Source organism: Entamoeba dispar, genomic scaffold (assembly GCF_000209125.1).
Source record: "Entamoeba dispar SAW760 scf_1105229457981 genomic scaffold, whole genome shotgun sequence".
NCBI classification, from domain to species: Eukaryota; Evosea; order Mastigamoebida; family Endamoebidae; genus Entamoeba; species Entamoeba dispar.
In genome coordinates this window covers 30,731-42,738 of record NW_001852964.1, presented here as the reverse complement: position 1 = coordinate 42,738, position 12,008 = coordinate 30,731, and the positions used below count along the sequence as shown (strand labels likewise).

At 25.2% G+C, this 12,008-nt stretch overlaps 5 protein-coding genes across 5 annotated transcripts in view, besides 14 other annotated features; 3 read left to right on the top strand and 2 right to left on the bottom strand.

Moving 5' to 3' along the window:
- Positions 1–4: 4 nt before the first annotated feature.
- On the top strand, positions 5–343 carry EDI_060820 (uncharacterized protein; the record flags this gene model as incomplete). The annotated part of the gene is made up of 1 exon (XM_001734163.1): positions 5–343. The coding sequence occupies one exon, from the start codon at positions 5–7 to the stop codon at positions 341–343; it is 339 nt and encodes a 112-aa protein (XP_001734215.1).
- A 75-nt stretch (positions 344–418) lies between these two features.
- Positions 419–580: a microsatellite.
- Positions 581–895: 315 nt separating this feature from the next.
- Positions 896–1,077: a microsatellite.
- Positions 975–1,138: a microsatellite.
- A 59-nt stretch (positions 1,139–1,197) lies between these two features.
- Positions 1,198–1,234: a sequence feature (AT_rich).
- A 446-nt stretch (positions 1,235–1,680) lies between these two features.
- Positions 1,681–1,807: a microsatellite.
- A 60-nt stretch (positions 1,808–1,867) lies between these two features.
- Positions 1,868–1,967: a microsatellite.
- Positions 1,876–5,797, bottom strand: EDI_060810 (protein serine/threonine kinase, putative; the record flags this gene model as incomplete). The annotated part of the gene is made up of 2 exons (XM_001734162.1): positions 1,876–5,645; positions 5,728–5,797. The coding sequence occupies 2 exons, from the start codon at positions 5,795–5,797 to the stop codon at positions 1,876–1,878; spliced, it is 3,840 nt and encodes a 1,279-aa protein (XP_001734214.1).
- Positions 2,900–3,039: a microsatellite.
- Positions 3,146–3,219: a microsatellite.
- Positions 3,291–3,365: a sequence feature (AT_rich).
- A 351-nt stretch (positions 5,798–6,148) lies between the features above and the next one.
- Positions 6,149–6,175: a sequence feature (AT_rich).
- Positions 6,176–6,285: 110 nt separating this feature from the next.
- Positions 6,286–6,352: a sequence feature (AT_rich).
- An 89-nt stretch (positions 6,353–6,441) lies between these two features.
- Positions 6,442–6,769: a repeat region.
- A 104-nt stretch (positions 6,770–6,873) lies between these two features.
- EDI_060800 (uncharacterized protein) lies at positions 6,874–7,568 on the top strand (the record flags this gene model as incomplete). The annotated part of the gene is made up of 2 exons (XM_001734161.1): positions 6,874–7,129; positions 7,183–7,568. The coding sequence occupies 2 exons, from the start codon at positions 6,874–6,876 to the stop codon at positions 7,566–7,568; spliced, it is 642 nt and encodes a 213-aa protein (XP_001734213.1).
- A 164-nt stretch (positions 7,569–7,732) lies between these two features.
- EDI_060790 (leucyl-tRNA synthetase, cytoplasmic, putative) lies at positions 7,733–10,951 on the top strand (the record flags this gene model as incomplete). Its single annotated transcript, XM_001734160.1, has 1 exon — positions 7,733–10,951. The coding sequence occupies one exon, from the start codon at positions 7,733–7,735 to the stop codon at positions 10,949–10,951; it is 3,219 nt and encodes a 1,072-aa protein (XP_001734212.1).
- Positions 10,952–11,024: 73 nt separating this feature from the next.
- Positions 11,025–11,113: a sequence feature (AT_rich).
- A 35-nt stretch (positions 11,114–11,148) lies between these two features.
- Positions 11,149–12,008, bottom strand: part of EDI_060680 (uncharacterized protein) — a gene marked incomplete at both ends in the record, with an annotated part of 1,000 nt that continues 140 nt past the window's right edge. The window contains one exon of the mRNA XM_001734159.1: positions 11,149–11,995. Coding sequence (XP_001734211.1) covers positions 11,149–11,995 — 847 coding nt within the window. The remainder of the gene's footprint in view (positions 11,996–12,008) is intronic.
- Positions 11,478–11,526: a microsatellite.

The window sequence follows — 12,008 nt, the reverse complement described above, 5'->3', positions numbered from 1 at the left end:
TGAAATGATGTGCAAAATTGCTAGTTTAGATATTAAAAATAATAGTAATGTAGAAGATAAAGATCATTGTATTGATACTCTTAATAAAGCAAGAAATGAAATAGAAAGAATTATTGATGAAGAAGAAAAAAAGAAACTGTTAATCATGTTTATCAATCATTACATTTATTTCTTCCCATTACTTGATCAAATCACACCTGACAAAATTACTCAAATAATTAATGAAATAAATGAAAATAAAGAATATTTGGATGACGCTCAAATAACTATTTTCACTAATGTAATGAATAGTATTACTATTTCTGCTCAAGAAAATACTAAGTTTGCAGGCATTCAAATTTAAACGAATTTAAAACGGAGGTTTCTTCCTTACACTCACAATAACTTAATTTAAATTCCTTTGAGAATCAATTTAAAGTATTTTTTTTATTATTTTCAATTTATTTTTTATTTCTTTTTTTTCTTTAATCATTCTATAAATAATGTTGTCTTGATAATCTTTTAATCTAATAGTCATTTTTAGTTTTTCTTCATTAACTTTTTTTTAATCTTTATCTGACATCTCTAATATTTTTTTATTGATTATTGAGTTTCTCTTACTATGTTCAGAATAAAAAGGCCTCAAGGCCAAGGTAAATGAAATTGGTTATTTTTTAAATATCCTATGTAATATATATTTTATGATAACTAAGGCTTTACAGTACAATATAAAATTAAGTTAGTTGATTATTTTTTGATTTGGGAATTATTTATTTTTACTCTCTTTTCTTTAGATATATTTATAAATTTATCCGTCTCAATGTTTCATTTAGTCTTTCACGTTTATTATTTTCTATTATTTTATCTCGGTCAATTCTATCCATTTCTAGTTTATTATTAAATATTGGATTTACCTTTTATTATTTTTATTTCTTTTATCTATATAAGTATATTGACTTTTATTAATTATTCTATGTTTCAATATATTGTTCATTTCTTTATTTTATATCTTCTTTGATTTATTTATTTTATTGATGATGAATTTTATTTTGTTCTCTATTTCTTCATCATTCATTATATTTATTTTATATTTTTATTCTCAATCTATTTTCATTCTTTTTATATTAATATTCTTCCATATTTTAATTGTTAATTTCATATCAGTCATTTCATTTTCAAAGTATTTTATTAAATGGCTACTTACATTATTTATTTTCCATTTATTAATATGTAAATATATAATTCATTAAATTTACTGTTTTGGTATTTTATTATTATAGATGGTTCATTCTTATTTTGTGACAATAAATATATGTCATTAAGTTTATTTTTATTATTTTTCTTGCTACATGTTTTATAAAATCTCTTCCCGATTCCATTCTTATTCATTTTCATCATCTCTGAATTCATTATTTCCATTCATAATATATTATTATTCTTATTAATTCTAATGCATATTCATTCTTATGACATTAATCCATCTCCTAATTCAGAAATTAATTAAATTATATGATAAACACGAAAATTATAATTAAAAGAAAAGAAGATAAGAATAACATCGATTATAAAATTAAAATAACAAATACATCACTTCATTAATATCTCTATCATTCACAAATCAATTAGTAATTCTAATAACAAACATATTCAAAAGAAAATAAAATGAATATAATCAAAACAAATTCATTATAATATAATTTATACTTATATATTCATTCTTGTTATTTAGTATCTTTTTATTCTTCTATTTTTCATTTTGTTTATTATATAGTTATTTTGAATGAATGTATTCTATTTTAATTTAATTATTGTACATTTCATTATTTGTAATTAAATAAAATAGATAAAATATGTCAATAAAATTAAATGTATCAATTCTACTTGTTTGTTTTATGTTTATTTTGAATTATTATTTTCAATTCTTTCTAACATTTTTACTACTTCTTCTATTCTTATTCTTTCTTTCGGTTCTTGTTTCCATGTTTTTTCAATAATTTCTTTAATATCTTCTTCAACTTCTTGTATTATTGGTGGTCGTTTACCTGATGTGATTGATTCTGCAATATCCCATGGAAAATTGTATATTTCTTTAGGAAATGGATTTTGCCATGTAATAATCTCTAACATTGTTATTGAATATGAATATATATCTGATTCCATTTTATAATGTTCTCGATTAAGTACTTCTGGTGCCATGTAAATAGGTGATCCTATCCCTTTTGTGAATGTCATATTTGTCATCATCATATTAATGTTTCTTGAACTTCCAAAATCTGTTAATTTACAATTAACTCCAATATTATCATCAAGTGTTACAACAAGAAAATTATCTGGTTTAATATCTCGATGTAGTATTCCATTTGAATGAAGATATGAAATTCCTTTTGCTCCATCTATCATGATTTTAATTCTTATTTTATTTGGTATTTCCGTGTTTGTTCTTTTATTAATTAAATCTTGTATTGATCCATATTTTGCATATTCTGTTATCATACATATTTTATTAGGAATAAATACTGCTCCATAAAAATGAATGATATATTCACTTCTAAATTTATCTAACATCATTACTTCTTTCTCAAATTCTTTCATTTTATTTTCATCTTTATCAATTTGTTTCATTTTTTTAATTGCTACTTGATTCCCTCTAAATTCTCCTATATATACTATTCCAAATGATCCTTCTCCTATTTTATGTTCTTCTTTTATTTCATCGGGATCAAGTCGTGTTGATATTTGTGTTTCTCCTTTAATTGAAATACTTTTAATTATTTCTTCTTGTATTTTATTAAGTGTTTTACTAATTATCATTATTTGTTCTTTAATTTTAGTAGTACATTTGATTGTAATGAATATTTCAAATTCACATGCATATCCTCCTTCAATTGTAATGATATTTGGGTTTGTTCTAATTGAGTATTTTTCATTTTCTTCTTTACTACTTATTTGTATTTTCTTTTTTTCTTTCTTTTCATTTCCAATACATATTAATTCTCTGATTTCTTTATTTACTTCAATTTCTTCTCCTTCTCCTATTTCTATTTCTTTTTTATTTGTTATGATTCCATCTCCAAGTGATATGAATTTGATATTTGATTGTGAAATTTTAAATATTGTTGTTGTTTTCTCTTGTTCTTTCTTTTCTTTACGTTTTATAATGTAATTAATCATTATTATTATTATAATTATAATTATTATAATGATGATAATAAGTATAATGATGATAATTATCATTATCATCCACCATACGATTTCTTTATTACATTTTGTTCCGTCTTCATTGATTCCATACCAAAATGAACATTTTGAACATTTATTATTTTTTGTTTCTTTACATTTATTAATATTTGAATAATGAATACATTCTTTATTTATTATTATATATTCTTCTTCACATTTATTACATTCTTTCTCATTTAAACATGTTATACATTGTTTTCCACATTTTGAACATTCTTTATTTATTAAATAATATCCTGTTAAACATTCTCTACATCCATATTCTTTATCTATTTCTCCTTTACATCCTTTAATTGTTGTTGTTGATTTACATATTCCTGTTGAACTCATAAAATATCCTTCTCCACATTTTATACATTTATCTTTTTGATTACATGTTAAACATTCTTTTTCACATTTTGAACATCCTTTCCCATTTCTATAATATCCTTTATGACATATTCCACATCCACTTCCATCTGCTAATATTCGTAAACATGTTCCATTTAATTCTTTATTTGATTGACATGTTTTATCATTTCTTAAATATTTATCATTAGAACAACTCATACAATATGTAGATGTTCCATAACATGTTTCACATTTATCATCACATTTTAAACATTTCATGTCTTTTGTTAAATAATATCCTTCTTTACATCTTTTACATCCATGTCCATTTTGTTCTTCACAATATTCTATTTTTGTATTAATACATTCTCCCTTCAAATTAGGTGAATATGTATTTAAACATTCAACACATTTTCCATTAACATATGATTTATTTAAACAATATGAAATATTATTATTACATTTTCCATTTTGATCTTTTATCATATCTTTTTCACATGTTTTATTTATACATTTATTATTATCTAAATATTCTTCATATTTACATTTTATTTCAATATCATTTGTTTGACATATTTCTGATTTTGAACATTTTATACATTTATTATTATCAATGTATTTTCCATTTTCACAATATATTTCTTCATTCTTTCCATTTTGATTCTTTTCTTTATTTGAACATTTTCCATTATTTAATGTATATCTATTTGAACATGATACACATTCATTTCCTTCATAATAACATTGATCTTCTTTATCTCCATTACATTGATTATTTTGTATTTTATATCCATTTGAACATTTTAAACAATAATTTCTTTCTGATTTATTACATTTATTATCTTTTTCTTTACATTCTCCTTTTTCTTTAATAAATCCTTCTTTACATTGATAACAATACGTTTTATATCTTACAATACAATTATCTGGTAATAATTGACATTCTTTATTTGAATTTAAATAATATCCATATTCACATTCAATACAATGATTTTGTTTATTTGTTTTATTACATTGTGAACCAATTTGACATTCTTGTTTTGAATTTAAATAATATCCTTTTTCACATTGAATACATTCTCTTGTTTCTTCTTTGTAAATCATTATATCACAATGATAATCATTAACACCATTAATAAATCTAACGCCATTCATTCTAATAATCATTATTTGACTTTTCTTTGTTGTTAATGTTGTTTTTGAAAATTTTACATCACCTAAAACATATAAAGGTTTTGAAGAAGAAATAATTACTGTTGAAATTGATTTATCATTATTTTCTATTTCTTTAATTAATGTTGTTCCTTTATTTGATTGTTCAATTGTTAAACTGAATTTGATTATTTGATATGGTTCTTTCTTTCTATAAACATCGAACTTTATTTGATTTGATGATTCATATTTTAGCCATTGATTAGGATATGTATATACTTCATGAGTCTTTGATGGTTTATAGTTATTTCTAATAATATAATTATTTGTTGATAACGATAGTTGACAGTTATAACAAGATAAAGATACAGTGATAGTAATAATAAATAAATTGAAATCATCTTCTTCATCTTTTGTAAATTGATGATTACATTCTGTTGTTATATTATGAATTTCAATACAATAATAACTAAAATAACGAACCATTCCACCACATGTTTGATTAAAATAATAACTTGACATTGTTGGAGGGTGTGATGTTACTTGATTAATTACTGCTTCGCATGACGATATTAAATACCATATACCATAATTAACATAACTAAAATCAGCAATTAAAGTAGTAGGATTTGAATTAATATAAGTACGTTGAATAGGTAAATGGTAATTATAATCATAAAAATCATTTCCACTAACTAACAACCCTCCAACACCTCCAATTATTCTTGTTGGACTATTTCCATTGTAGAAAATAAAATAAACTTTTTCAAATGAATAAGAGTTTTTGACCAATTCAAGTCTAAAATTTGTTTCAATATTTACAAAGGAGAGATAAGAATAACTAGTACTCATTTCTTCTGTTTGTACAATAACTTTTCTTGCTTTAAATGGATTAACCGAACCAACAATAAGTCCATCACTATAGTCATAAATTGATATAACAACTGATGAATAATTAGTATCCTGTTAATACACCTGACGTTAAATTGGAACTGGTACATGTAAAATTTGCATAAAACATAATACTATTCTCATTTTCTTTTTGACAAAACTCACCAATAGAAAATGAAATAAATAAAAGTAATAAACAGCACATGTATTTATTTGAGTTCTTTTGTTTTATAATCTTATCAGTTTATTTTCCCTTTCATTCATTTATTTTTAGAGTGGTAAGATAATATAAATCATTGTGTTGAAATTATTTAAATAAATGAAAACAAAAAGAACAGTAGATCGTTTATTCTTTTCAAATAACAATAATAATAAAATTGGGTTATTGAAAAACATTTAATTAAAATATTATCATTAAAAAGTATTGTTAAGTAAAATAGAGAATATTGTTCATAATTGGTTTTTATTATACTCAATTTACTATAAAAATTCATTTCTTTCATTATCACTTATAACTATCATTTTTATTGTAAAATTTATTCTATTTCATCTGACCATTTTATAATAATAATTTTATTTTTATGGAAAGGGTAATAAACACGGTTAAAATATTTTATTTTTGTGTGTATTTTTAATGTTGTTTTGAATCATATATAATGTTTTTATCCATTTGTTGTGTTTAAATTATTCGTGTTATAAAAAAAATATAATAATTGAAAGTGTAAAAATTAAATAATACGAAATAATTGTTAATAATAATGGTTGAATCATGTAATAAGAATTAAAAATGATAATGATAAATACATAACGTATTAAATAAATTTGTCGTACAATATTTAATTGTTTAAATTCTATTATTTCCTTTATTTCTTATTTGTTTTTGTTCATTATTTTGATATTATTTATATCATCATTGTGTTTTATTATAATATTTATTTGTATTATAATGTTGATTGATTCTGTTTAAATTAATAATAAAATAGTTATGTGATGAAAATAATTGAAATGATTCACACCATTAATATTTTAGTTGTTATGATAATAGTTATAGTGATAGTTATTATGATAATATTTAATATGATAATTAATGTATTTCTATCAATACAAATAATACTTATTTTCACAGATTTTTCTATCATTATATTTGTTGGATATTGGTTTCTCTTTCTTTTGTTATATTTTTCTTTTTTTTTTTGATTGTTTCAAGATGTTTTAGTTTTGTTTAATACTTTTGAAAGAAAGTAAAAATAAAAAAGATCTTAAAAATACAATATTTTTAGTATGTTGTTCTTATTATTTGTTAGCATTGTTTGTGCTGTTAAAATTCCCAAATGTTCGATCGATGGAAATAGTATTTATTCTTACATACCATATTCCAAAGTAACAGCATCATCTGGAGATAATCAATATGTTATACAGATATGTTCATCACTACCAGAATTTGATAATGGAATTAATGGTGTAGCAAAAATTGAGAATGTGTATTATTACATTGCCAATGTTGAAACACAAAAAATTTCAACGGACACATTAAAGAGTTTGAAGAATTAATAGGTATAGTTTAAACCAATTTTATTACTTATTTTTTAGAAACAATAACATACCAATATACTGGAGAATCTTGTGGTAAAGAAAATTTCAAAACTACTGTTGTTACAAGGTGTGGACAAACTCAAGCTGCAGCTGTAACACAACCAGATCATTGTACTATCAATTTTGATGTTATAACACCAGCAATGTGTAAATTTGATCCAAAGACAGTGGTAACAAATAAGCTTTTGGTTATATTACGATATTTGTTTGCAGTTGTAGTTATTGGTGTTATAATAGGAGTAGTTTTTAATTACTTTAAAACAAACCAATTATCAACAGAAATTATTCCGTTCTATTCTCTTTGGGCAACAATTTTTGGTGGATTTTCTTCTATGATTTTGATTCTTATAAACAACGGAAGGGCATCTGTTCCTCGTTTCTAAATTACTCAAATTATTCATCGATGAATTTCAAGGTTAAATTCTTTTAAAATGATGATATTTCAAAGAAGAATAAACAATACATACCATCATCTTTTCTTTCTTTTTCTATATAAAATAAAATTAGGGTTTATTTAAACCTTGAGTGTTTTAGTTCAGTTACATCGATGTCTGCTGAAACTCACACACAACAAAAACAAGAAAAACCAAAATCATTTGCTAAAAGAGATGAACTCGCTGCAATTGAAACTGAATTAAACAAACAATGGAATGATGCTCATTTGTATGAAACTGGACCTATTGATCCAAATCAAAAGAAGTATATGGTTACATTCCCATTCCCATATATGAATGGTAGACTTCATTTAGGACATACATTTACAGTTACTAAAGCAGAATTTGCAGCACGTTATCATAAATTAAAAGGAGAAGCAGTAATGTTCCCATTTGGATTTCATTGTACTGGTATGCCTATTAAAGCATGTGCTGATAAACTTAAAACAGAAATAGAAAAGTATGGATGTCCACCAGTATTTCCAGTTGAACAAGAATCTAAACCAGTTGAAACACAAAAAGTAAATGTAGAAACACTTGATGTACATAGATCTGCTAAAGCCAAAACTAAACAAAAAGGAGGTAAACATCAATGGGATATTCTTAAATCAAATGGTATTCCAGAATCAGAAATTCCTAAATTTGTTGATCCACTTCATTGGCTTCAATACTTCCCACCATTAGGAGTTGAAGACCTTAAACTTATGGGTGTTGCAGTTGATTGGAGAAGATCATTTATTACTACTGATCATAATCCATACTTTGATAGTTTTATTAGATGGCAATTCCTTAAATTAAAAGAAATGGGTAAAATTCAATTTGGTAAAAGATATACTATTTATTCACCACTTGATGGACAACCATGTGCTGACCATGACCGTGCTAGTGGAGAAGGAGTTATTCCACAAGAATATGTTGCTATTAAAATGAAAGTAATTGAAAGTAAAAGTGAATTAATTAATAAATTAATGAAAGAAGGTAAATCAATTTTCTTAATTGCTGGAACATTGAGGCCAGAAACTATGTATGGACAAACAAATTGTTGGATTCATCCAGATATTAATTATAAATTATTTGAAATGAAAAATGGAGAAATTGCAGTTTGTACTCAGAGATGTGGAAATAATTTAGTTTATCAAGAACTTCTTAAAGAAACACCTGTAGATTATAAAGCAGTTTCAATTGGTAATGTTAAAGGAAGTGAATTATTAGGAACTGCTCTTAAAGCACCACTAACATCATATGATAAGATTTACACACTTCCAATGACTACTATTTTAGAAGATAAAGGAACTGGTATTGTTACTTCTGTTCCATCTGATTCTCCAGATGATTATATGAATGTTTACACACTTAAAAATAAACCAGAATATAGAAAGAAAATGGGAGTTGCTGATGAATGGGTTATGCCATTTGAACTTATTGAAATTTGTGAGATTCCAGAAATGGGAAGAAGAGCTGCTGAGACTGCTTGTCATGAACTTAAAATTAAATCACCAAATGATAGAAAACTTCTTGACCAAGCTAAAGAAAAAGTGTATACACAAGGATTTTATAATGGTGTCTTAACTGTTGGTAAATATAATGGACAAAAAATTAAAGACGCTAAAGTCCCAATTAAAGCAGAAATGATTGAAAATGGAGAAGCTTTTGTATATTCAGAACCAACATCAACAGTAATATCTAGAAGTGGAGATGAATGTGTTGTATCATTATGTGATCAATGGTATATTACATATGGAGAAGAAGAGTGGAAAAATGAAACACTCAAGAGAGTAGAAAAAATGGAGACATATCATAATTCTACTCGTGAAACTTTAAAACATGGATTGAATTGGATGAATCAATGGGCTTGTAGTAGAAACTTCGGACTTGGAACATTAATCCCATGGGATAAAAGATATCTCATTGAATCACTTTCTGATTCTACCATTTATATGGCTTATTATACTATTGCACATTACCTTCAAGGTAATTTAAATGGATCAGAACAAGGAATTGGACATATTACACCAGAACAAATGACACCTGAGGTTTGGGATTATTTGTTTGCAGAAAAAGAAATACCAGAAAATACAACTATTCCAAAAGAGACTTTAACTAAAATGAAACAAGAATTCGAATATTGGTATCCATTTGATGTTAGAGTAACAGGTAAAGATCTTTTAACAAATCATTGTTTGTTCTGTCTTTATACACACACAGCTATGTTTGGTGAAGACAAGTTCCCAAAAGGAATGAGAGCCAATGGACATTTATTGATTAATAATGAAAAGATGGCTAAATCTACTGGTAATTTCTTGTCTCTTACTGATGGTATTGAATTGTATACTTCAGATGGAATGAGAATTGGTCTTGCTGATGCTGGAGATGGTGTAGAAGATGCTAACTTTGCAAAAGAAACTGCAGATAATGGATTGTTGAGACTTCATACATTACTTCAATGGATTAAAGAAACACTTCAATTAATCAAAGACAACAAGTGTTGTAATGATGAGCCAAATACATTTGCTGATAAAACATTTGAAGCTCAAATTAATGTAAGTGTCCATGCCACTGATGCTGCATATCTTAAAATGTTATTCCGTGAAGCTCTTCATAAAGGATTTTATGAATTAACTCTTGCACGTGATAGTTATATTGCTTATTGTGAAACTGTTGGAATTCCAATGAATGCTCATTTACTTAAGAAATATATTGAAATTCAAATCAAGTTACTTTATCCAATTGCTCCACATTTTTGTGATTATGTTTGGAGAGATCTTTTAGGTAATAAAACATTCTTATGGAATGAGAGATTCCCAGAAGTTCCAGAAGCAAATGTACAAATTCTTAATGAAGCAGAATATCTTGCTAAAATTGTTTATAAATTTAGATCTAGTGTTGAGTCTTATTGTCATCCAAAACCAAAGAAAGGACAAAAGGCTATAGTTAATGAACCACCAAAAGAAGCTGAAATTATGGTTGGTACAATTACTCCAGATTGGCAATTGGAGTGTGCTAAAGTATTAAAAGAAATTGTTACTATAGTTGGTGATGTCCCAACTTTCCCACCACAAAAAGAACTTGCCTCTCGTTTATGTCTTAATGCATTAATCAAAAAGAACTCTAAAAAGGCTATGTCATTTGCTATGATGCTTGTTGAAAATGTTAAAAAGAGTGGATTAAAAGCTCTTGACCTTGCTCTTCAATTCAATGAAGTATCATTCCTTGAATCACAAATAACCTACATCAAAAATGTCTTAAAACTTGAAAAAGTAATTGTTACTAGTATTAAGACACCAGATGAAAAACTTATTCCAGGTGAACCAGTTATGACCAATTTCAAATAAAAAAGCAGATTTTAAAACTTATCTAACTCTTTGAGTTAAATTGGGTTTTTTTATTAAAAGTTGAAAAAATTCGTTATTATTTTTCATTACTATAACAAAAATTTTGAATATATTTTTTTGATATTTTTTTACTTATTCTAAATATCATAATAAAAATAAATTGAAAATGAAAGAATACAAATGAAATTTGATGTTTTTTACATTTCAGAGTCATGTGAATTGAGAGAATCTTGTTGACTTGTTGAATCTTTTTTGTCTTTCTTTTCCCTGTGGAAAAAAGAAAATCCCCATTTTTTCTTTTTAATAGATCCCATAGAATCAGATCTTTTTGGTAATGCTAATGTGACTTCATTAATTGTTCCTTCTTGAACACTTCCAACTGAATAAATATCTTTAAAACTTCCTGTTAAATTTATGTTACTAGAATTTCTTGTTATTTTTTTTGATGTGATTAAATTTTTTGATTTTTCTTCTGCCTTATCAAAAGATCGTTCTTTACTACTTCCTCGACTATTTGCTTTAATTGCTTTCTTTTCTTCTTTTTTTCGTTGTTTTTCCTCTTTCTTTCTTTCCTTTTCAAGTTGTTTTTCTCGTTCTTTCTCTATTTTTTCTTCCATTTTCATTAATTTATGTAATTTAGATGCAGAACTTGTTGTTTTTCCAGGTGACGATTCTAATGATGTAGGTAATGAAACACCTTTCTTTTTGTCATTGTGTAATGTTGGTACTATTCTTCTTGGATTAGACTTTATTAAACCAGTTCCAGTCTCTTCTTTAGTTTCTGTTTTAAGTGTTGTTTGAAACCGTAATATTGGTTGGTCAACTTTAACAGAAGTTGCAAGGAAATATCTTGGTAATGTTTGTTGCCGATGGATATAGTCCAGACTAGGATCTGGAAGTGGAATAAATACTGATGAGAGTGATGGTGGTGTAATTGTTCCACGTAATGGAGAATCAGCTAATATATTAACTACATGTCCATGATCAAGAGCAGTTTTATATATTTTAAAGTATTGTTGAGTATTATAACATCCACGAATATATCTTAATTCTGGAA